Source organism: Rhinoderma darwinii, chromosome 2 (genome assembly GCF_050947455.1).
Source record: "Rhinoderma darwinii isolate aRhiDar2 chromosome 2, aRhiDar2.hap1, whole genome shotgun sequence".
In the NCBI taxonomy this organism is placed as follows: Eukaryota; Metazoa; Chordata; class Amphibia; order Anura; family Rhinodermatidae; genus Rhinoderma; species Rhinoderma darwinii.
The window spans coordinates 414,008,309-414,035,228 of NC_134688.1; the positions used below are offsets into that span (position 1 = coordinate 414,008,309).

Sequence of the window (26,920 nt, forward strand, 5' to 3'; positions counted from 1 at the left end):
GTCTGGTGTAAACATTGCCGCCAGTCAGTCTACAGTCTTGTGTAAACACTGCCACCGGTCAGTCTATAGTTTAATATAAATGCTGCCACTCGTCAGTCCACAGGGGCAAATGCTGTAGACGACAAGTCCACATTGTTTTGTCACATTTTAGTGTAAACACTGCCATTAGTCAGTCCACTGTTTAGCGTAAACGCTGCTGCTGGACAGCCTACAGTCCAGTGTAAACACTGCTATCCGTCAGTGCACCGTCTAGTATAAACGCTGCCGTCGGTCAGTCCACTGTCTAGTATAAACGCTGCTGTCGGTCAGTCCATAGTCTAGTGTAAAGGCTGCCGCCGGACAGTCCACAATCTAGTATAAACGCTGCCATCAGTCAGTCTATAGTGTATGTAAACGCTGCCGCCGATCAGCCCATGGTCTAGTTTTAATGCTGCCGCCGATCAGGCGACAGCCTTTAGGCACTGTAGCTCAACTATAGTTACAGATTACAGCTCTGCCCTAATAGACAAGAAGACAAACAGCAAGCACTGATCAAAAATAAATAGCAGATAACCATGACCTATATATACTGTTACATATAATTTTTTAACTCACAACTAGACAGTCGTTTTAAGTTTAGTCAAGCCTCCTTGTTTCTTCTATGTCCCCAGGTCAATGTCAGTTCCGCTTGAGATAAAGATGTAAGTAGTGTGAGACAACTAGAGACTCACTGCCTGACAGTCACATTTAAAAAAAAACTATGGTCTTAGGAACAAAATCCACCCTATATTGAATATCAGCTGTCCAGCTAAAAGTTGAGTTGGCATTGTGGGGAGAAGCAGCTTGGGAGCAGTCAGTCCAGGTTGTCCCGTATCCCCATCTTAGCTTTTAATTTAAATCCGCTTTTCTTAAAGAAAAATAATTTCTGTAAAAATACAATGTACCTAGATTCTTCTGGATTCTATTTTCCCCAATTGAGTTGTGAGTGAACAGTGTGATATTAAAATTCTGAATGGGCAGTCGTAATAAACACGGTTTCTGATACAGAACTGCAGATCCTCTGCTTAGACATTTTGAGGAATTTATTAAGACTGGCGTTAAGTCTAAACAGCTCCTCTTAATAAATTAGGTGCATCTCTGGCCGTTTGTGCACCGCAAATTCAAACCTACTCCTGCTATGAGCTGCAGTAGATATGCGCTATCATTTACGCCACTTTCTGGCAGAAATTATAGTAAATTTGTCGGGCCGCGCGTGGTACCCCCTTACTCTAAGCTCCTTTTTAAAAAAAAAAAAAAAAAAAGTGGCATGATGGCCGCAAATGCTGTAAAGTTCACAATTGTTTGCATAAATTGTACATTTTGCGGTTCCCCCATAGTGTTCTATGATAAAATTCTAGCTGCCTTCAGCCACCACTAAAGGATGTTTCGGAGCTTACTGCATACTGCACTGTTTCTACCTTGAACACAATAATAAAACCGTATGTAATAAGCTTAGGGCCTGTTCACACAGAGTATTTTGACTAGCTTTTTGGAGCGGAATCCGCTCCGCAAAACTCGTCATAAACCGGCCGAAAATGCCTCCCATTAGTTTCAATGGGAGGCGGGGGCAGTTTTCTCCCTATCTTCGCACGTTTACGCCTCTGACCTCCCATTGACATCAATGGGAGGCAGAGAGAGCGTATTTCGCTGAGATTTTTGCCTGTAGCACTCAATGGCCGCGGGCGAAAAACACGGCAAAAATCGCGGCGAACGACGTGCTGCAAGGACAAAATCTGCCTCAAAATTCCAAAAGGAATTTTGAGGCAGAATTTTCCTTCTGCAAAAAACTCTGTGTGAACACAGCCTAACTGCTTCTGAGGGTATGTTCACATGCAGTATTTTCAGGCGTATTTCGGGGCCTTTACACCTCGAAAAACGTTGAAAAAACGGAAGCTGAACGCCTACTCCTTGAAATCAATGGGAAAAACAGCATTTAGTTCATATGGGGCGTCTTTTTACACCTCTGTTCTAAAAAACGGAGCGTAAAAAGACGCTCCGTAAAAAGAAGTAGCATGTCACTTCTTGAGGCGTTTTTTGGAGGTGATTTTCCTTTGAACGCTATGAAAAACGCCTCAAAAAACGCCTGAAAAGAAGTCTCAATTCATTTTCAGCTTCAAAAACGCCTGAAAATCAGAGGCTGTTTTCTCTGAAATCAGCCCTGTATTTTCAGAAGTTTTTGTTAAGCGTGTGAACATACCCTGAGACTGCCTAAAGCAAGAATTTTATCAGTGAACTAAACAATTATTCAGCACTGAAGTTTGGACCTATTTAGATTTTTAAAAAAAATAAAAAAGTGCTGTCCACTCTCTCCCTGGAGTGGTGTTGGTCGGTAGAGGGTTTCATCTTTGTTATGTCTATTGGGCACAGAGGTTTGTGCGGATATTGGATTGTATTGAGTGTTTTTTCATAAATAAAAAAAGGATTCAGAAAAAAACGAAATCGATAGACATTCGCTGTTAGGGTAAAATATTATCTAGCGTATTGCACACTCTAGAATAATTGATAAAGCATTGCAACAATTCTCTGTTGATTTTTGAAAAATAAAAGGAGTATGTGAATGCTAGACATTTATTGCACTAGGATATGCCACCAATGCATTAAAGGGGCCACAGCCATATTTTCTTCTACGTGATACAACAATGCTCCCAATTAGGCATTCGTCTTATAATGCAACACAGCTCCGTTCTCTTGACAGTTACAAAACACAACACCGGGTGAGGAGGGGTAGTGCAGTAAAAAGTCACCGTTACCTAGTGCTGTTCTATGCCATCAATGTCTATCATCGGAATACCCCTTTAAAATATAGAAAATTGAGCTATGTTGAAAGAAATACACAGAAAAAATGTTTTATTGTTTAGACAAATATTATAACAATAATAAATATGGCGCACATACTATGTACCATTAAATAGTGCTGCATACCAATATAAAGCATAACTGTCTAGAACCTTCAGAAGCCAATATATCAGGTGTATACATTCAGGTAACCAGTGATAAGACACTGACCACTCTGTTTACGCTTGGTATAAAATGACTGCCTCCAATTACCCCACAGAATTCTTTTTGCCTGCCACCAGTATCAATTGTCCCATTGATCCTCATCTTTCTGATCGGAAACTGGGAAATGAGCATTTAAAGGGTTTAAACTAGTTTAGCAAGTGTTGTCATATTGCTAGGCTATGCCACCACTTGCTGATTGTGTGGGTCCGACGACCGAAACCCCCACCAATTACACAAATGAAGGAGCAGAGCATTTTCTTTGAGCAGGACTCAGAATAAATTGGGCAATCCATGGTTAACCACCCCTTATATATTGGTGATGGAAATGTCCTTCTTCTATATAAAACCAATGCCCACTAGTCAATTCTGGTATATTACCCAGATCATCTCTAAATTACTTTTTCCAAACTGAACAAATTGACTTTTAGATTTAAATCATTGGTTATCTATTTCTACGTAGTCTATTTTTCTAAGGTAATTGAAATGACTACAAACCTTTGTTTAGATCTAGAAATAACATCATTTAAAGCTAAAAATATGATTTTACATAAATCAGAAACAAATAGCACAGTCTTCTAAGATCCAGAAGCCACTGGGACACACTCACATCACAAGCTGTTCTTTTCTGACCTACAAAGACAAATATGGTGAAATTTGTCTTTGATCTTGTAAAGCAAATACCATTAAGAATACATAGATGACTGAATGAGGCAAAAGTATGAGTCACACATATGTATTTACGGAGGATAGAAGGCCAGGCTCTGATATAGGAATTAGATGTAGCATAGAAACAAATGTTCTCTTCGTTTGAGAAATTTGCTAAATATTCTGATAATTCTGGGCTGTCATGTCTATTATCTGCTTTGTTCATCTTCAGTTCATTGGTTTTCAGAAAACAAAAAGGTTCTTTATAGATGTATGAACTGGTTGGCTCAAACATACCACTGCGGAATGGGAACACCAGCTGAGATGACTGACCAAGGTTATCAATATATAGTACCAGTGCGATCATTTGGAAAATAAATTACTACATAATCGTGTCCTACTGACTTGTATTAAACAATACAATGTATGGAAATCTCCTTTTTGGAAAATTATTGAAAACTTGATAACTATTACATAACTCCCAACGTTGAGTCCCAAATCAGGGGACCCTTTAAGACCCTCCTGCATAAGCCCCCCTTTTTATCAACCTGTTTGTAGGACAGTCCTGCGAAAAATAAATCTGTTAAGGGGTATGTTGTTGTGATGTATATGTATTGTCAATATTCTAAATTTTAGGTAACATAATTCCCAATCTATTTGTACATATTGCCCTATATCAAGTTTGTTCAAAAGGTAATTCAATAATACTTAAAGAGTTTTTATGGTTAACAATGAGGTTGGGACATGTATATATATATATATATATATACAGTGAAGGAAATAAGTATTTGATCCCTTGCTGATTTTGTAAGTTTGCCCACTGTCAAAGACATGAACAGTCTAGAATTTTTAGGCTAGGTTAATTTTACCAGTGACAGATAGATTATATAAAAAAAAAAAAAAAATCACATAGTCAAAATTATATATATTTATTTGCATTGTGCACAGAGAAATAAGTATTTGATCCCCTACCAACCATTAAGAGTTCAGCCTCCTCCAGACCAGTTACACGCTCCAAATCAACTTGGTGCCTGCATTAAAGACAGCTGTCTTAAATGGTCACCTGTATAAAAGACTCCTGTCCATAGACTCAATTAATCAGTCTGACTCTAACCTCTACAACATGGGCAAGACCAAAGAGCTTTCTAAGGATGTCAGGGACAAGATCATAGACCTGCACAAGGCTGGAATTGGCTACAAAACCATAATTAAGACGCTGGGTGAGAAGGAGACAACTGTTGGTGCAATAGTAAGAAAATGGAAGACATACAAAATGACTGTCAATCGACATCGATCTGGGGCTCCATGCAAAATCTCACCTCGTGGGGTATCCTTGATCCTGAGGAAGGTGAGAGCTCAGCCGAAAACTACACGGGGGGAACGTGTTAATGATCTCAAGGCAGCTGGGACCACAGTCACCAAGAAAACCATTGGTAACACATTACGCCGTAATGGATTAAAATCCTGCAGTGCCCGCAAGGTCCCCATGTTCAAGAAGGCACATGTACAGGCCCGTCTGAAGTTTGCAAATGAACATCTGGATGATTCTGAGAGTGATTGGGAGAAGGTGCTGTGGTCAGATGAGACTAAAATTGAGCTCTTTGGCATTAACTCAACTCGCCGTGTTTGGAGGAAGAGAAATGCTGCCTATGACCCAAAGAACACCGTCCCCACTGTCAAGCATGGAGGTGGAAACATTATGTTTTGGGGGTGTTTCTCTGCTAAGGGCACAGGACTACTTCACTTTATCAATGGGAGAATAGATGGAGCCATGTACCGTCAAATCCTGAGTGACAACCTCCTTCCCTCCACCAGGACATTAAAAATGTCTCGTGGCTGGGTCTTCCAGGACGACAATGACGCAAAACATACAGCCAAGGCAACAAAAGAGTGGCTCAAAAAGAAGCACATTAAGGTCATGGAGTGGCCTAGCCAGTCTCCAGACCTTAATCCCATCGAAAACTTATGGAGGGAGCTGAAGATCTGAGTTGCCAAGCGACAGCCTCGAAATCTTAATGATTTACAGATGATCTGCAAAGAGGAGTGGGCCAAAATTCCATCTAACATGTGTGCAAACCTCATCATCAACTACAAAAAACGTCTGACTGCTGTGCTTGCCAACAAGGGTTTTTCCACCAAGTATTAAGTCTTGTTTGCCAAAGGGATCAAATACTTATTTCTCTGTGCACAATGCAAATAAATATATATAATTTTGACAATGTGATTTTTTTTTATTTTTTTTTATATAATCTATCTCTCACTGGTAAAATTAACCTAGCCTAAAAATTCTAGACTGTTCATGTCTTTGACAGTGGGCAAACTTACAAAACCAGCAAGGGATCAAATACTTATTTCCTTCACTGTATATATATATATATATGTATATATATATATATATATATATATATATATATATAAATCCCTGCACTTCAGTCATGATATCCGGGATCAGCGCTTGTTGATCAATTGTGTAACAATCTAGATCTCAATTATCAAAACATAAATCTGGTCTTGTTTCCTATAGCAACCAATCATTTCTTAAACTGCTCCGGAGTAATGAAGCTGCACTGTGATTGGTTGCTCTGTGCAACAAGGCCATGTTAGTCAGTTTTGATAAATAGGAGCATATTAACGTCTTATATACTATATTTTTGTAAAAATGATACAATCAGAATGGTCGCCATGTAATACTGTAATATTGCATGCATAGCTGGCTAAACCTTGCCTGTTTCTTTGCCTGACTCTCAGAAGAAGGACCTGCAGTAATCCGCTATTGGCCGCTGTGGCTCTCAGATTAACGGTGATGTCTGTGATGAGACAATCCTTTTAGTGGCAGTTATCATTATTTGTTGAAATCAGTAGTAAGTACTGAAAGTTTTTCAGGATTTGCTTACCAGTTTTGAAAAGGTTTTTGAAAGATCTTGTGTTACATTCTAGAATCCTGTGCAATTTTTGCCACCGTATTTGTCACAGTTTTTTTTACAAAAATAAAAGTCATGGATTATTTGTTTTTTGTTTGTTGACTCAACAGATCAAAAAGCGCCATTCCAGCGGTAGTATGTCAGAAGATAAGTTTGCAGCATCAGCTAGAGAATATGTTGAGTCACTTCACCAAAACTCCAGAATACATCTTCTCTATGGGAAAAACAATGTCCTGGTCCAACCAGTAAGTAATTTTATAATTGTATCCACAACCTCATTGTCAGGGACATTGACCAACAACAGAAGGCCTAAGGCCCCATGCACACGACCGTAAAAAACCTCAGTTTTTGCGGACCGCAATTGCGGTCCACAAAAACGGAGCCATTCACTTTCATTGAACACTGACACCTTTCCGTAGCACTACGGAAGGGTGTCCGTGCCGTGGAAATGTTCCGGGAATTATGGAACATGTCCGTTCTTTCGCATTTTGCGGGCCGTGCTCCCATACTTTGTATGGGAGCACGGCCCGAAAATGCGGCTGTCAGTCAGCGGCCGGCCGTGCCCGCAATCGCGGGCGGTGATTGCGGGCACGTTCGTGTGCATGGGGCCTTAGTCCCAGTACAGTTTATGGACTCTTTGATTCCCAACTGCTTATTTGTCAACGTGGTTCTAGCCGTAGACCACCTCATTCATGGCTGTCCAGAAAATCCTTCACAGGTGTACCACTAAACCAGTGATCGTGAGACATGGATTGAAATGAGTGTAGCCCCTTAATGATGTCATGTTACAGCAGCCTAATTGACTGAAACCCAGTTGCTGGCACCCCTTGTGATAACACAACATTTGTCATAGTGACATTTCAAAAGTTTGGATTGGTCGGGGCCCGAGCACTGAGCTTCAGCTGCTTCGTTCTAGCGATTGGTGGGGTTCTCGGACCCCCACCAATCCAAACTTCTGACATGTCACTATGACATGTCAGAAGTTTATCAAACGTTTAGCTGCACTTTAAGCCCACTTGTCAATGTCACAGCAGCTCCTCAGACAAAGTCATGGTTGTGATGTCACAGCAGCTTACCTCATTGAAATCCTCTAGCCATGTCACAGTAGCTTTTCTGACTGAAACACACATGTGATATCACAGCAGTTACCTGATAGAAGTACAGTTGTGATGTCACGGTGGGTTTCCTGACTAAAACCCTGTTGTGATGTCACAGCAAAGTACTTGAGTTACCCCGTTGTGATGTCATAGCTGCTGACAGCGGTTTACCGTCTAGACTACACTTGTGATGTCGCAGCAGCTTTCCTGACTGAAATACACTTTTGGTGTCACAGTATTTACCTGAGAGAAACATAGTTCAATAGCTTTTCTGACTGAAACCCTGTTCTGATGTCACAGCAAGCTACCTGAGTGAAACTCACTTGTTATGTCACTGCTGCTGACAGCTGCTTACCTGACATTTTTTATGTCATTGTAGCTTAGCTGAATGAAAACCACTTGTAATGTCACAGTAGCTTACGAGACTGAAAACACCTAGTGATGTCCAATGTACATGAGTCAAACCCACTTGCTATGTTATAGCAGCTAGCTTGACAGAAAGACATTTGTAACGTCCCAGCTGCCTATCTGACTGAAACACTTTTGTTATAACGTGGTAGCTTACCTTTCGACGTACATTAACAATAGATCCGCTTTTAAAGCGATGACAGCGGAAAGCTAGCTATAGAGCACCTCATTCATTGCTCTCCAGAAAATCCCTCACTGGTGTACGAATCAGCCAATAAATGTGAGATGAATGTGAATGAGTAAAGCCCTTACATGTGATCAGGATGGGGCCGCCACTCACCCGTACTCACAGGCAGCAGAGTCCGTACACCGATACATTCAAACGGTGTACGGATTCCTGCTAGCAACATTACACGAAATAAAATGTAGTAGAAAAGTGTCAGAGTGGCCATTTAAAACCCATATAACACAAAAAGGAGGCCAAATTCATGAATAAAGTATATTACAAAATATATTTATATTACACATGCTGCTAGAAAACAAAAAGTTGATTGAACGTTTAGTTACGCTATAACTAACATTTCACATCTCTTGATAGAAAGAAGATATGGAAGCTATTCCTGGATATCTGTCCCTACACCAGAGTGGCGAGAACTTGACATTAAAGTGGACGCCAAACCAGTTATTAAATGGAACACTAGGAGACTCAGAACTTGAAAAAAGGTAATGTTCTCATCTATTCTTCATGGTACTCATCTGTGTTTCAGTGAAATGGCACATGGTAGTGGTCTTCTGATCCCAGGTTTCAATTGAAAAAGTATCTCTCATACTTGTTTTAATAAAAGCAGAATTACAATAAGATTTTTAGTCCTATCTTTCCAAAAAATCCACTTATGAGTAAAAGTCTGGAGCTCTGCAGTAACTATATATATATATATATATATATATATATATAGCAACAAATCCAAAAGACAAGACAGCACTCCAAATTCAGTGATAGATAGGATCACTTTAATCACCCCTTGCAACGTTTCAACCCTACTCAATGGTGTCTTTCTCAAGCAATTGCTTGAGAAAGACCCCATTGAGTAGGGTTGAAACATCGCAAGGGGTGATTAAAGTGATCCTATCTATCACTGAATTTGGAGTGCTGTCTTGTCTTTTGGATTTGTTGCTGGCTATTTGGGACACTGGTCGTGTGTCTGAACAAGAACCTGTGCACCCGATACTAAAGAAAACGGTGCTGCTTCTACTTTGCTTTTTCTTCTTTTTTTTTAATATATATATATATATATATACATATATATATATATTACCGTTCAAAAGTTTAGGGTCACTTAGAAATTCCCTTGTTTTTGAAAGGAAAGCACAGTTTTTTTCAATGAAGATAACATTAAATTAATCAGAAATACACTCTATACATTGTTAATGTGGTAAATGACTATTCTAGCTGCAAACGTCTGGTTTTTAATGCAATATCTACATAGGTGTATAGAGGCCCATTTCCAGCAACCATCACTCCAGTGTTCTAATGGTACATTGTGTTTGCTAACTGTGTTAGAAGGCTAATGGATGATTAGAAAACACTTGAAAACCCTTGTGCAATTATGTTAGCACCGCTGTAAACAGTTTTGCTGTTTAGAGGAGCTATAAAACTGACCTTCCTTTGAGCTAGTTGAGAATCTGGAGCATTACATTTGTGGGTTCGATTAAACTCTCCAAATGGCTCGAAAAAGAGAGCTTTCATGTGAAACTCGACAGTCTATTCTTGTTCTTAGAAATGTAAGTGTGAGTTTTCATGGAAAACACAAAATTGTCTGGGTGACCCCAAACTTTTGAACGGTAGTGTATATATATATATATATATATATGTATATATATATATATATATATGTATATAAAGGTAGAAGAAAAAAGCAGCACTTCGTATTCATATATGTTGGTGCTATGCAGTCCCGACCTCGATCCAACGGTCCTATAGATATATGTAGAAATGATGCTGCAGCACTCCAAATGTTGATGTCAAACAAAGATGTGGTTTATTATTCCATGTTTCAGAGACAAGCTACGTTTCAGTCCTCGGCCCTGTGAGAGGACTGAAACGTAGCTTGTCTCTGAAACATGGAATAATAAACCACATCTTTGTTTGACATCAACTTTTGGAGTGCTGCGGTCATTTCTACATATATATATATATATATATATATATATATATATACACCTCATGTTTCTAAACCACGATGGCATAAAAATTGACATTTATAAGGCTGAATTCACAAGCAGCGCTTTGCTGCCGTTTTGTGTATTTTTCATGGAGTTTTTAATGGCGTTTTTGCAGTGTTTTTCGATGCATATTTTAGTGCAGCCAGATGTTACATTAAAGTCTATAGTAAAGTATCAAAAGCACTGCATACAACTGCACTTCTGTGTGCTGCACGTGATTCGCGCAACAGTTGTTCAAGAAGTGAAGGCAGAAATAAAACCACCTCCTTAATTTCTGTTTCTAATCATAAAAACAGTGTCATAACGATTGCATATGCGTGAAAATCACGCAGCCACGCACCAAACACTTATGACACACAGAACTGCAACACGCACAAAATGCAGCGTTTTTTGCACGCGCAAAACTCACACGTTCATGTGAATTTCGCCTAAATGTAACGCCCTTACTAACAAAGTATTGGCTTTGTAGGGTCAAAAAAATAATAATCAAATTTACTTTCATTACTTTACTAGTCAGTGAAAGAAATTAAATGGACATAAACAGAAGACTTAGGGCACGGCCAGACGTGGCGGATTTGCTGTGGAATTCCGCTGCGGACAGTCCAGCGGCCGTTTTTTACATTTGTTTCAATACATTTTTAGGCAAGTTAGTTCAGACATTGCGGAAAACTTCGCTGCGTACCATAGGCTGCGGTGCGTAATTTTCCCTCCACAGCATACACTATCTGTTGTGGAGAAGAAGCGGAATTTCACTGCGTATTTCAGCCTTTGCAATCCAAAAACTGAAATCTGTGTCAAGTCCACTGTCTTTTCTGCAACGTCTGAATTATCTGTCAAATATGCAAATGTTGGTGCAGATTCATTGCGTAATTGCCCCAAATCTGCACCAACATTTGCAGCGGAAAAACTCCACCACGTCTGGCCATGCTATTACACACAATTTTCAATCGATAAAGCAGAGAAGAAAAATATGAACCTGACATTTTATTTTAATAAATTGGGTTAGGGAACACTTACAGCAAGAGACGCTTCTAATTTACTGACGTTGTCCTTTTAACATCTTGATTAATGGCCACCTTGAGATCATTTATACAGATTTACTTTTGCTTACTTTTTAGATCTGAACAACTTGCGGTTCAAATCATTCTAGAACAGAAATTACTATATAGACATAGATACCACAAAAATTCTTACTTAAAGGGGTATTGCCAACTCACACATTTATGCAGAGGCGTAGCTAGGTTCTCCAGCACCCTGGGCAAAGATTCAGTTTGGCCCCCCCTCCCCAACCTCTTTCCCGACATCTCCTTCCCCCTCGCCGTGTTTGTTTTCTCTACCAATCAATGATGTGTCATTTCTGTTCCACATTTCTTTTTATATAACCTGAGCATAAAAACATTTGTACATTTTACAAGCAATATAGTTCTATACACAACACCAGAACCAAGCTCAGTACATAAATACAGCCCCAGAACCAAGCCCAATACATATATACAGCACCAGCACAAATACAGCTCAATTTAGTGCAACCCCTGCTGTACAGGTTTGTATGGCGTAAAACTACAGCCCCCAGCATGGCCCGAACAATGGTGAGGATATGCTTGGAGATGCTGTTTCACAAAAAATAAATCATATCATAATCATACCACCCATCATCTCGCTGCAGATCACACAGTGACTACATTACTGATTAGAGGCAGAATAAACATTTACATTAAGTGACTCACCGGTGACGTCTGAGATTCTAGTTCTTTTTCTCCATGCGGTCCAGACCTCTATGATGACTTCTCCCGGTCACAGCCCATTTCTGCAGTTTGCCGCTCAAATGTCTTCAGCTTCTCACTTTTCCAACATTTCTACACCTATAAATAAAGATAAAGTTATCATTATACCACACACTACGCCCCTAAATATAATAGCGCCATACACTGCACCTCTAATTATAATAGCACCATACACTGTGTCCCATACACACACCGTGCCCCCTGTAGAGTGTCTGCCATAGAGCCCCATGTAGATAGTGCCCCCATAGAGCCCCCTGTAGATAGTGATAGTGCCCCATATAGCCCACCCCTGTATAGTGTCCCACATATAACTCCCCCTATAGTGCTCTACAGATAGCCCACCCCTGTATATAGCCCCTTTGTAGACATAGCCCAGCCCTGTATATAGTGCTCCACGTGTAGCCCAACCCTGTATATAGCCCCCTGTAGATATAGCCCACCCCTGTATATAGTCCCCCTGTAGATATAGCCCTCCCCTGTATATAGTATCGCACAAATAGCTCCCCCTATAGTGCTCCACAGAAAGCCCACCCCTGTATATAGCCCCCCTGTAGATATAGCCCACCCCTGTATATAGTGCTCCACATATAGTCCACCCCTGTATATAGTGCTCCACATATAGACCACCCCTGTATATAGCCCCCCTGTAGATATAGCCCACCCCTGTATATAGTATCGCACAAATAGCTCCCCCTATAGTGCTCCACAGAAAGCCCACCCCTGTATATAGCCCCCTCTAGATATAGCCCACCCCTGTATATAGTGCTCCACATATAGTCCACCCCTATATATAGTGCTCCACAGATAGCCCACCCCTGTATATAGCCCCCCTGTAGATATAGCCCACCCCTGTATATAGTGCTCCATAGATCGCCCACCCTTGTATATAGCCCCCCTGTAGATATAGCCCACCCCTGTATATAGTGCTCCATAGATCGCCCACCCCTGTATATAGCCCCCCTGTAGATACAGCCCACCCCTGTACATGGTGCTCCATAGATAGCCCACCCCAGTATATAGCCCCCCCTGTAGATAGACAACCCCCCGTAGATAAAGCCCCCCCCCCCCCCCGTGTAGATAAAGTCCCCCCCGTAGATAAAGTCCCCCCCGTAGATAAAGTCCCCCCGTAGATAAAGTCCCCCTTGTAGATAAAGTCCCCCTTGTAGATAAAGCCCCCCTGTGTAGATAAAGTCCCCCTTGTAGATAAAGTCCCCCGTAGATAAAGTCCCCCTTGTAGATAAAGCCCCCCTGTGTAGATAAAGTCCCCCTTGTAGATAAAGCCCCCCCCCTGTAGATACAGCCACACACTTTTTTGTTACAATAAAAAAAAAAATATTCAAACTCACCTTAATCCCATTCCAACGCCATCCGGCAGCAATGGAGACCTGCTCTCTTCTGCGCAGGTCTCCTGGGCGTTGAACGACGCGTCTATGAAAGGCGCTGATTGGTTGGGCAGGATGACTTTGCCTGTCATTCAGCGCCTTTCAGCGACGGAAGCGCGACTCGTACAAAAGAGATGAATGGACGGGCACGGAACGTACCCGGCCATTCATGCTTCTAATTGTACCTGTGTCCTATAGACACAGGTACAATTATAATGTAGGAAGAGGTGGCGCTGGCGCCCCCCTCTAAGTAGCGCCCGGGGCACATGCCCTGCCTGCCCCCACCCCTAGCTACGCCCCAGCATTTATGGCACATCCATAGCTTGTTTGCTCGACTGTTTCCGTAACTCCCATACAGGGAGTGAATTGTGATATTTCTTATATGCCCTAGTAGGGCATATTGACAGATGTTGTCGTCCTGAGACAACCTTATTAATGCCAGCACACACAGATATAAGGGTAAACTCATGTGCGCCAGATTTGTTAAACAATTTCCGCAACTGACAAATCCATTCTATTTGTCTGAATTGGATTGTTTCTGCAGCATGTGCATAGATTTTTCCAAGCGTCTTTCAGATGAATGAGATGAGTCTGCTGTGTGTGAATATACCCTTACTGTAAGTTCACACATAGCGTAAATGCTGCGGATTTTCCGCAACAGATTTATTTGCAGAAAATCTGTATCATGATACATTAGCAACAAAATGGATGAGATTTGAACAAATCTCATCCATACGCTGTGTAAATAATGAGCAAAAAAGCAGCTCAGAAATTGACCTGCGGTGCAATTTTTTTAAATCCGCAACATGTCAATTGTATTCAATAGGGAGGTGAAACCCTCAACCAATAGCTTCTTCATCCAGGCCGGCATCCTGGGATGACGTTTCATCCCATGTGACCGCTGCAACCAATCACAGGCTGCAGCGGTCACATGGGATAAAACGTCATCCCAGGAGAGCGGTCTGCAAGATGTGGGAGGGTAAGTATGTGTTTTGTTTTCTTTATATGTGGAATTTCCCACTCGGACATTCTGGCCGAAAAACTGCACCATGAATTGGTGCAGTTTTTTATCCGTAATTCGCTGCGGTGCCCAGGACGAAGATGCTGTCTGCTTTTACATACCCTTAAAGTTGACATTTAGAGCTTAAATACCAGTGTTCAATTTAGGGAGATATTTATAACTTAATTATTGCCGCAATTAAGAGTTCTGCTAATACTACAATAACATAGACACATATATCCATCTACAGACATGCACACAGACAAATTCGTATACACATCTAACTACACATATACACAAACTCACACATATACTCTGAAATAAAGTAAAAGCAGCATTGTGTAATAAAGAAGAAAAATACATGGTACTCAACCCAAGGACCTTAATCAGGTAGTCCCACCAAATATCCAAAGAGTTGAAAAATGGCAGCACTCCAAAGTAGAAAAAAGGGTTCCTTAATTCATCCATTGTTGCAACACATATAGCTGCACATAAATATACTGTATACAGCCATATAAACACACACAGACAGACTTACCAAGAAGTAGTCCCTTGTGCTTCCTAGTAAGGGTGGAGCTATGCTCCCGGAACAATGCCTGAGGTGCATCTGGTAGCCTATATTCTTTATGCATGGTAGCTTGGCATCTGGGGCACAGACTTTGAATCTATGGTACATGCCTGTTAAGGAATGCATTCCAAGTTAATTGGCACAGCCCTGGTGGCCTGGTGTGGTAAAGCGGTTAATAGTCATATATCTGGTGGTCTACAACAGTGAAGGGGTTAATCATCATATCCCTGGCGGTCTAGGGCAATGGGATAAATGGTCTTGGGTAGGAATGGGGTTAAAGAACAGATCCCTGGTTGCCTAGGGCAATTCCTTGGTGGTCCAGGGCGGTAAAGGGGTTAATGGGAAGATTTCTGGTGGTCTAGGGTAGGGAAGAAGTTAATAGGCAAATTTTTGATGGTGTAGGGCATTAGAGAGGTCACTTGAGCTGATACCTTATGGTGCTGCCCTACAGTCCCATTCTATTCCTGTGCAGGAAGATCTCTTCTGGTGCTCAGCAAAAGATCACTGAGCACCAGAAGAGATCTTCCTGCACAGGAACGGAATGGGACTGTTGGGCAGCTGTATTACAGGTCAATATAACTGCTCCGCAGTCCTGTTCTATTGTTAGAAGGTGAGACTCGCAGGGAATATCCCTTTAAGTAGTTTTATTCTGAAACCAGTACAAGCATCCCATTATATGTGAACCAGACAATTTAAATGTCAAGCACAGCTCTGCAGACAGAGGGTAATATTGCTGTTTTGTTAATAATGAATTTTGGGAATAGATGAGCTCTCACGATTCACATAGAATAAACAAGCTGCAATAATTTCATGAATATCGGCTAAATCCCTGATTATTATGAGTTGCTTCCAGTAACCATTTGTAAACCCTCAGTGTATATTGTACTTTCTTTTCTTTGTTTCAAAAACATGGTAATTTGTTAGGCAAATTCCTAATCTTTCTAAAAAAAAAAAAAGTAAACGTAAGTGAAAATCCCATCACAATAAGTACATTCAGATTATGCTGTTTTATGCCTAATGTATTATGGCTCTGTAGAAGCTCCAACTTGTATGAATCTATATTACGGCGCCCATAGACTTCTACGGGGCTCTACTTTACCCCAGTATGCTCCGATTTCATACAAAAATCCAATAAAAAAAATTGGTGCCATATTCAATAGTATGCTTCATTACTGAGATATTCTTCCCAGAAGCATCATTCCTAAGAGAGAATATCTCCGTAATACAGTGGCATACATAGGCACCATACAGTGGCGCACAGAGTGCCTATGGCTCCATAGTAGACAGCCGAAGGGACTTTCTGTGTCAGTTTCCTTGCTTGACAACCAGTAGGGTCATTAAATATACTTACTGAGGTTATCAAATGGAATCTCTGGCAGCCCTGCATAGCCGATGACACACTGCTCCTGGACCACCAGCTGCTAGTCTTAGGCTGGGTTCACACCTACGTCGGGTCATTTCTGCATCGGGAATACCAGAAGCAACAGTTCTGTTGCACCACGGACACCACCGGCGACCGACAGAACCCATTGACTTTAATGGGTTGTCGCCTTTCCGTAGGGGTGTCTGTGGTTTTACCGGAAACAATAGCGCAGCATGCCACTCTATTGTTTCATGTAATCTCAACCAAATCTGCAGCGGAGGCCCCTAACAGAGTCTCCGACGCAGATGTGTACAGAGCCTTGGACTGACCATAGGAAGATTTCCTGTCTATCCATCATTGGTTTTATATAATGTAGGACAATTGTTTATTCGAAAAACTCAAAAATCACTTTATTTATAACAAATCCTATGAATATGTTAAATATCTGGTTCATACAATTTTTGCCATTTACTCTTTAATCTAACATTATAAAAAAAACAAGATTTTAGTTAAAATTGTGCTATTTGTTTACCAGCTGTGTATTTTTTTCTTCTTTCTGCAGTGTATTCTGGGACTATGCCTTAATAGTGCCAATTAGTCAAATAGTCTGTATCCATTGTCACCAGCAGCGTAAGTATAATCTTCAGACTATTTGTGTCAACTCACAATAACACATGTTTGGCTACACAAATCTCCGCAACCTTCATCTATATCAGGTGTCTCAAACTCGGCCGGGTAACTGGGCCGCACCTAGAAAAAATTTGACGTTGACGAGCCGCATTACTTTCATATTGGATACAATACAAAATTATTGTTAATCAATTAGTTATTTGAACTATTATAACAATACTATATTACTATAATAATACTACATTACTATAATACTAAACTACTATAATAATACTACATTACTATAATAATACTACATTGCCATAATAATAGCGCTAGGTTTAAACTTACTAGAAATTTGAGAGTTTAATCCACGTGCTTATTTTAACAATCCAGTTTTCCAGTTTAAGTGTCGCTAAATGCAGTCTGGCTGCTCAATTGGCAGCGTTTGACAGACACAAGAATGTCGAGCTTGGCAGCCCCTATTTAGATAGGGCCACAGTGCCCTCTGTGGATAATGTCACAGTGCCCTCTGTAGATAATGCCACAGTGCCCCCTGTAGATGTTGCCACAGTGCAATCTGTAGGTACTGCCACAGTGCCCTATGTAGATAGTGCCACATTGCCCTCTATAGATAGTGCCACAGTGCCCTCTATAGATAGTGCCACAGTGCCCACTGTAGATAGTGCCACAGTGCCCTCTCTAGATAGTGTCACACAGCCCCCTGTAGATAGTGCCACAGTGCCCTCTGTAGATAGTACTACAGTACCCTCTGTAGATAGTGGCACCCCCTAGATAATGCCACAGTGCTCTCTGTAGATAATGCCACAGTGCCCTCTGTAGATAGTGTCACAGTGCCCCCTGTAGATAGTACCACACACACCCCCTTGTAGATAGTGCCACAGTGCCCTCTGTAGATAGTGCCAGACTGACACCCTTGTAGACAGTGCCACACACACCCCCTTGTATATAGTGCCACATACATCCCCTTGTATATAGTGCCACACACCTTCTTGTAGATAGTACCACACCCCCAATTGTAGATAGTGCCACACACACCCCCTTGTAGATAGTGCCACACACACCTCACGCTGTCGACAGCGCCATACCCCCCTCCCTGTAGATAGCTCCATTGGGTCTTCCTCTAGGAATCCCCAGCCAGAGCGTTGCCAACACTCTGGCCAGGGATTCCTCTCCTGGATAAGCACCTGACGTCACTGTCCATATATGGACAGTGACATCAGGGGCCACGCCTAGGAGCAGAATCCATGGCCAGAGTGTCGGAAACGCTCTGGCCGGGGATTCTGGTCAGGGGAAGCTCCTGATGGGACAGTGATGTCAGGGGCTTCTCCAGGAGAGGAATCCCGGCCAGAGCGTCGGCAACGCTCTGGCTGGGAATTCTACTCCTAGAGGGAGCCCCAATGGAGCTATCTACAGGGAGGGGGTGTATCGCTGTCGACAGGGTGGGGTGTGTGGGGTGCTATCTAGAGGGGGGGTCTCTACAGGGTGCTGTGTAGGGTGCTATCTACACGGAGCGTAACTTTCTACTGGGGGTGTGTGCGGCACTTTCTACAGGGGGTGTGTGGCGCTCCTCCTTCGGCCTGCTCTCTGATGTCCCGAGGATGTCTCGGGAGCTTGGGTGCCCCATTGGCCGCAGATGACAGCCTCAGGGGCTGCATGTTTGAGACCCCTGATCTATATCATTAGTAGTCCGAAAAATTTATAACCAAGTGCTGTTTTGTGTAGGAAATACTATTTTATAATCTGATGTTTAATATTAACAATGAATTTGTTTGCATGAAGTTTCATGTCCTAGACTGCCAAGTCTCTTCATACATACTTCATTCACTCTTGACAATTGTTGGTTTACACTCCTTACTTTTTGGACTGCTTTCCTATGCAGCAGAGAGTAGAGGAGTCCTTGTTCTAGTCAGCCAGGATGGTATTCAGAGACCTCCACTTCACTTTCCTCCTGGAGGTCATCTTCTTGCTTTCCTCTCCTGCCTTGAAAATGGTCTGCTACCGAGGGGTCAATTAGAGCCTCCACTGTGGTCACAGCGGGGTAAGGTAGGTTTTAGGCAATTTTTACAGTATTCATTTTTTAATGTATTTGTTTTAATAGCACATTTTGTTATAACAGTATTAAATGTGAAAATTAAGATTAAATTACTTTTATTGACTGACTGTGGAAACTATTGATTTGGTTTTAAACCAATATTCATATAAATACTTAAAGAGAACCTTTCACCTGCCCATACATATAGCAGGACCCTGCACTTTACTTGGCGCATGCGCAGTAGTGCTGATTAGAATGAAGAGCCGAAACATCGTACTGCGCATGCGCCGAGTATAGAACAGGGACGCGCCCCCGTGACAAATAGTACGGGGCCTGGCATGAACGCGCCGATTACGCTGCCTGGCCCCTGTCAATCAATGTAAGAGGGGAGGGAGGGGGGTTGAACTGGAGACCGACGTAAGAGCATTTAGGTACAACGGTGACGCCCTCGTTGTACCTAAATGCTCATTAGCATATACCTAATAAAACTAATTTCTCTACAAAGGAGGCAGTAAGCACAAATTGAAACTACACTCTAGAAACAGGTTAGTGTCCTCTACAATACCCTGTTACTCCTCTACAATACCTCTACTCTACAATACCCTGGACATTCTGGTGAAAGACTCCCTTTACTAAACCGATGAACTTTATTATAAATTAATTTTCCTAATTCCACAAAATATTGTCTTCCTTTGTATAAAGGTTAGAAATATAGTTTACCATATAAAAATGTAGTGGTTGTTTTAGAAAATGTACATATAATGGGTATCTTGTTTTGTAAATCAAAAGTTGTTACTTTTTAATGCAGTTTTGATGACCATATATGATTTAAAAAAATACATTCTTAAAGTGTAGCTCTACTTTGGATCTCTAACAGTGCTGCAGAATGTAGAAATTCTTATAGCTACCCTCTCCCTCCAACTATTGACTATGTTTTCGAGGAGACTGTAGTCAATTGAGACATTAATTTTAAAGGCTATGTACACTTTTGGGGGCTTTTTTTTCTCTATTGAAATGCATTTATTTCGTTATTAAAATCACTTTTGTAATTGACTTTTATATAGAAAAAAAATCACAGTTTTCCTTCTGCAGCTTCTACATATGTATCACAGTACATAAAAGCTGTAGAAAGTCGTTCTGTGACAAATCCGTAAGTGAGCATGACTGATGACTCAACTGACAGCGGCTCCTAAGCTCAGTTCTGATGGATCCACTTTGAATTGATTGGAACCAAGCTTATAAAATCACTCAGGAGCAAACAGGAGCCCCTGTCAACCGAACCGCCAGTGCAGCTCACTGACAGATTCGGCTCAGAACGGTTTTCTGCAATTAAAAAAAAGTGATTTTAATCACTAAATAAATTAATTTCAATAAAATAAATAAGTAGGAAATAACCCCATAGATGTACATAACCTTTAAATTACTGACTGTCCTGAAATTGGCTATTTCTGTAGCTGGAAATTAAAAGCTACTACAGAAGTTTTGAAATACTAAATACTGCAGTTCTGAGAACTGGCACAGAGCTCAGTTTCTACAATAGAGTTTATGAAGTAGTGAGAGTGTACTAGGATATTACTGTAAAATCAATTTTCTAATAATTTCAGTTTTCATGGAATTGTAACTAAACTTAAAAGGCAAGCAAGAGTATTAGGATAACAGAACTGATCTAATGTGTCTCCAATTCAGCACGTTCCTAGTACCAGACTTTAAAGGGTAACTAAACTTTTAAAAAACATTTGACATGTCATAGTGACACATCAGAAGTTTTGAATGGTGAGGGGTCTCGGGTGAGCGCTGTTCCTCTTCGTATCTGATCGGCTTTCCCCGAAAAGCCATGTGAGCGGTGTACGGGCTCCATAGAAAGTCTTATTTAAAGAGGCTCTGTCACCAGATTTTGCAACCCCTATCTGCTATTGCAGCAGATAGGCGCTGCAATGTAGATTACAGTAACGTTTTTATTTTAAAAAAACGAGCATTTTTGGCCAAGTTATGACCATTTTTGTAGTTATGCAAATGAGGCTTGCAAAAGTCCAAGTGGGTGTGTTTAAAAGTACAAGTCCAAGTGGGTGTGTATTATGTGCGTACATCGGGGCGTTTTTAATACTTTCACTAGCTGGGCGCTCTGATGAGAAGTAACATCCTCTTCTCTTCAGAACGCCCAGCTTGTGACAGTGCAGATCTGTGACGTCACTCACAGGTCCTGCATCGTGACGGCCACATCGGCAGCAGAGGCTACAGTTGATTCTGCAGCAGCATCAGCGTTTGCAGGTAAGATCCGTCACGATGCAGGACCTGTGAGTGACGTCACAGATCTGCACTGTCACAAGCTGGGCGTTCTGAAGAGAAGAGGATGTTACTTCTCATCAGAGCGCCCAGCTAGTGAAAGTATTAAAAACGCCCCGATGTACGCACATAATACACACCCACTTGGACTTGTACTTTTAAACACACCCACTTGGACTTTTGCAAGCCTCATTTGCATAACTACAAAAATGGTCATAACTTGGCCAAAAATGCTCGTTTTTTTAAAATAAAAACGTTACTGTAATCTACATTGCAGCGCCTATCTGCTGCAATAGCAGATAGGGGTTGCAAAATCTGGTGACAGAGCCTCTTTAAGTCTTTACACCAAGCAGAACCCACAAGCTAGCGCCAGGGTCCCTATACACATATACCCATAATACACTTTAAGGGGTTTTCAGGGACTTTGATACAGTAGATATGTATAGGCATGTCACAATACCAGAATTTGAACTTCGATACCGATACTTCGTGTAGTATTGCGATACTCGATACCAAAACGATACTTTTGGCAACAATAATAATAAAAAAAGGTCTTCTATTTTCTAATGTGAGGCACGTGGTGCGATGAATTTTGAACCTCCATGTGCCTTACATTAATAGTAATTAACCCCATCATGTTCCTCAGTCATAATGTACAACATTGGGTTAATGTGTGAGGTACAACGTGTTATTACGGTCGTGACGATACCGAATGTGTATATTTTATGTATCGAGACTTATTTTAATGTTTATTGTAAACTATTGTGTGTGTTTTTTTAAATTTAACATTACTTTATTTTATTTTTTACTTTTTTATTTTTAAACTTCAATGAAATCTATATGCCAGTACATTAGCCTGTGTACTGATAGTACACAGGCAGTTGTTAGGACATACCTAAGTATGCTCTAACAACAAGAAATATGGTCATACAGCCCTGGTGTCCTTCAATGGACTCTGGGCTTTCTGCCCATATATGGTATGGCCCTCGATCGCGTCACAGGAATTCCCTGTGACACGATCCAAAGGGCATCCCCTCTTCTCATTTTCCCCTAAATGCTGCAGTCAGCTTTGATACCAGCATTCACGGGAATAGGGGCGGGGATGAGAGGTTTCTCTCATCTCCGCCGTTAGAGCGGGGCTTCGGCTGTGTAATACAGCCATTGCCCCGCTCCTAACAATAAGTGTGCATGCGGTTAGCATGAGGTGATGCGGCCGGCGCTGCACTAATGAGCGGTAGGGCAGGCACTAAAGTCAGAACACGGGGGTGTTTTGCAGTGCACACGCCATGTTCTGTCTTCAGTGCCGCCGCTCATTAGTGCAGCGCCGGCCGCATCACATCATGCTGACCGCGCACACACTTGTCAGGACTCAGGAGCGGGGCTATGGCTTATCACGCTCTCATACATTCATGTATTACTATACTAAGCTGTGCAGCCGCACAGCTTAGTATCGAAATACATGAAATAACTGTATCGAACCGTTTGTGGGTGCACGGTATCGAAACACTATCGAAGTTTCGATGCATCGTGCATCCCTGAATATATATGAGATAGATAAATAGTCCACAGTCTTGCAGCAATGGTATTAAGAAAACGCGGGGGCACACCCCAGAGACCTGACCTTGGTCCCTTCTCGATGCAAAATAGTCAAAAAAATGCATCACTCCAATAGTAGATGAAAAAAATAGCTGCTTTATTAGCCCTGGTGCAACGTTTTTGGCTCCACACACTTTTGTTGATGTTGGTTCATTTATGGCAGTGTCAAACAATCATCAAAAAAAGTGTGTGGAGCCGAAAACGTCGCACCAGGGCTAATAAAGCAGCTCTTTTTTTCAACTACTATTGAAGTGCTGCCTTTTTTTGACTATTATAGATAGATAGATAGATAGATAGATAGATAGATAGATAGATAGATAGATAGATAGATAGATAGATAGATAGATAGATAGATAGATAGATAGATAGATAGATAGATATGAGATAGATAGATAGATATGAGATAGATAGATAGATAGATAGATAGATATGAGATAGATAGATAGATATGAGATAGATAGATAGATAGATAGATAGATAGATAGATAGATAGATAGATAGATAGATAGATAGATAGATAGATAGATAGATAGATAGATAGATAGATAGATAGATAGATAGATAGATAGATAGATAGATAGATAGATATGAGATAGATAGATATGAGATAGATAGATATGAGATAGATAGATATGAGATAGATAGATATGAGATAGATAGATATGAGATAGATAGATATGAGATAGATAGATAGATAGATAGATAGATAGATAGATAGATATGAGATAGATAGATATGAGATAGATAGATAGATAGATAGATAGATAGATAGATAGATAGATAGATAGATAGATAGATAGATAGATAGATAGATAGATAGATAGATAGATAGATAGATAGATAGATAGATTTTTTTTGTATCAGACTTTTTCTATTGAGAAAAATGGCAATATCTATAATTTGAGTGATTTTTTATATTTCTAGGGGAAAGTATTTCCAAAACTAAGAAAAAGAAATAGTTCTAACAAGTCATTAGACTTTGATGACAACATTGTTGAAGAAGTAACCGCAGATTATGTCTTCAGAATCATATCTGCTGGACACAAGCATGATAATAGTAAGTGAACCTGCAGAAATCTGATACTGTGATTGTACACACGGGATAGTAACTCCAATCCATTCCTCTTTATTGAGGTTTAATGCCTCTCGTGGGGCCGTATTATACATCTGTAGATTATTCCATGAATGTAGCTATTTAAGTGCCAAAATAATAAAAATCTGAATAATAGGTGGACTCACAGATATTTGTTAACTACTTTCCCTGTACAATAAATCATTTAGTAAAATCTCCCCTGCTCATTTATTTAGAAGAAATGAAAAGTTCCTTGTGAAGCAATATACCATACCCTAATCCATTCTATCTCCAAGTGTAATCTCATAGCAGCCACCGAAGCCTGTGCCGACACGTTTCCCATAATGTTATTAATGCAGTGTCTTTCCACTATGTTTATAGCATCTAAGGATTTTTCCAATACATTCCCAGTAAAGCCTTTCCAGGAATAATCTCAGACAATAATGACCATTCTGCCTTTTACCACAGCTCACATTTACTGGCAATACATAGACACATCGTTCATGTCAATGTCTGTACAGACCACTAGGGTCATTTCCTAGGAAACATACTTTATGACCAGACAGAAGGATCAGGCAAGTTAAAGAGAACTACATTATACCTTACATGTAGAGGCAAATGGTCAGATAAAAAAAAACCTTCTTTAACTCGTTTTTCATGTCTAGTAATCCTATAGAGTCTGTTTGTTAATACAGTTGTTTACGTTTCTTTGTCTACTTTAAAGGGCCGGGACACCACATATAATATAAAAGGCATATGTACAAATATGTACAGGTGGCAAGCCTGATTGGGGTCCCCACTTCTAGTGCTGGTCTGTACCACCAACTGGGAATTTTTAATGTTGTACATCAAATCTGAGTGGAAGGAAAGTTTTATTTTAAGGCTGTGTTCACATAATAGTACAAGATGAAAATAGATCAATAGCACGTAGCAAAGTTCTGCCCACACTGGCATAAAACACATGCCAAACAGCACACCTTTTAAAATCAAATCAGCCAATCAGAAGGAATCAAGTAATAATTAACTCCTTAAACAATGGCTCTTCGCATTGGCAGTATAGTGACCATTGTCAATGGTGTGCAGGAAATTCTTAGTGGAAATTATGTTTTCCATTCATTCTACGGAACATTGTAATACCGTTCACATAAAGCAGCACAAAGCCTCACAATTTCTAGGTCATGCTGCGTTTTTTGTTGTGCCTATCACTCCACTACTGGGAAATGTAAACCACCGTGATGAACTAGGGAAAAAGAGCTCAAGGAGGCAGATGCAATTGGGAAGATTGGCTCCGGCACACCAGACAGGAGACTTGTGACATGTTCCACGGATAGCCGGTGCTAGCCATTCCACTGGCATTAGTTTGTAGGAGCTGTACATTACTCAGTGTTGCCAATAAAATAGAGATGGTCTTGAAGTCCCGGCATGCCAGGAGTATTATCACACGTGCCAAGGGGTTGCCACCTGTGAAATAGGCTTTAAATAGAGCAATACAAAATGTAATTTTACTGCCAGTATGCATTTGTTCCTAAAGCGCTTGGAATCATGTGCACCAAGAATAGATAATTCACTCAATATAGACCTACCTTATATTCACTATATGGACAAAAGTATTGGGACACAACTTTTGATCATTGAATTCAGGTGTTTCATTCAGTGCCATTGCCATATGTGTAAAAAATCAAGCACCTAGCAATGCTCTAAAGAGCACACTGAATTCCAGCATGGTACTGTAATAGGATGCAACAATTCAGTTTGTGAAATTTCTTCCCTCCTAGATATTCCACGATCAACTGTGAGTGATATTATTTCAAAGTTAACAGGCATTAACATCAGTATAAAAACTGTGCGCCAGGAGCTTCATGGCATGGGTTTCCATGGCTGAGCAGCTTCATGCAAGTCTTACATCACCAAACACAATACCAAGCGTCGGATGGAGTGGTGTAAAGCAGGTTGCCAATGAACTCTGGAGCAGTGGAAACATTTTCTGTGGAGTAACAAATCATGATTCTCTATCTGGCAGTCTGATAGACGAGTATTTGTTTGGAGAATGCCAGGAAAACGTTACCTGCCTGACTGCATTATGCCAAATGTAAAGTTTCGTGGAGGAGGGATATTGCTATGGCGTTGTATTTCAGGGGTTGGCCTAGGCCACTTAGTTCCAGTGAAGAGAAATCGTAATGCTTCAGCATACCAATACATTTTGAACAATTGTATTCTTTCAACCGTGTGGGTACAGTTTAGGGAAGGCCTTTTCTGTTCCAGTATGACTGTGCCCCAGTGAACAAAGAAAGGTCCATAACTGCATGTTTGGGTGAGTTTGATGTTGAAGAACTTGAATGGCCCGCACAGAGCCCTGAGATCAACCCCATTGAGCACCCTTGGGATGAACTAGAACGGAGATTGGGAGCCAGGCCCTCTCATCTAACATCATGTCTGACCTCACAAATGCTCTTCTGGATGAATGCGCAAAAATTCCCACAGACCCACCCAAAAATCTTGTAGAAAGCCTTCCCAGAACAATGGAAGCTGTTTTAGCTGCAAATGGGATACCAACTCCATATTAATGCCTTTGGATTTGGAATGGGATGGGATAAAAGCTCCTGTAGATGTAATGTTCGGATGTCCCAATACTTCTGTCCATATAGTGTATGTCCCTATATGATAAATGTATTATGTACATTTGTATATACAAACAGACAGTTTTACATTTATAACTGAAGGCAGCTATGGATTTAAAGGCAAAATCCTTTTCCATAGGCTGCATTCTTTTACGCAGGAGCATTCATTTACCCTGCTGTCGGAAGCTGGCATGCCTGGCTCATTGCCATCTTACAATAATATTAGGTCTCAAAAGAGATAAGAGACCTTGACAAGACAAGATAGTTCTGTGTTCTA

At 40.9% G+C, this 26,920-nt stretch overlaps 1 protein-coding gene across 7 annotated transcripts in view; it reads left to right on the forward strand.

Moving 5' to 3' along the window:
- SGSM2 (small G protein signaling modulator 2) overlaps positions 1–26,920 on the forward strand; it is a 337,147-nt gene that overhangs the window by 255,424 nt on the left and 54,803 nt on the right. For 4 of the 7 annotated variants that reach the window (XM_075854221.1, XM_075854215.1, XM_075854216.1 and 1 more), the window contains 5 exons: positions 6,695–6,829; positions 8,688–8,812; positions 16,972–17,039; positions 18,922–19,085; positions 23,878–24,010. In XM_075854221.1, the coding sequence (XP_075710336.1) occupies positions 6,695–6,829; positions 8,688–8,812; positions 16,972–17,039; positions 18,922–19,085; positions 23,878–24,010 (625 nt within the window). The remainder of the gene's footprint in view (positions 1–6,694; positions 6,830–8,687; positions 8,813–16,971; positions 17,040–18,921; positions 19,086–23,877; positions 24,011–26,920) is intronic. The other 3 variants (XM_075854217.1, XM_075854220.1, XM_075854223.1) reach the window with 1 other exon arrangement.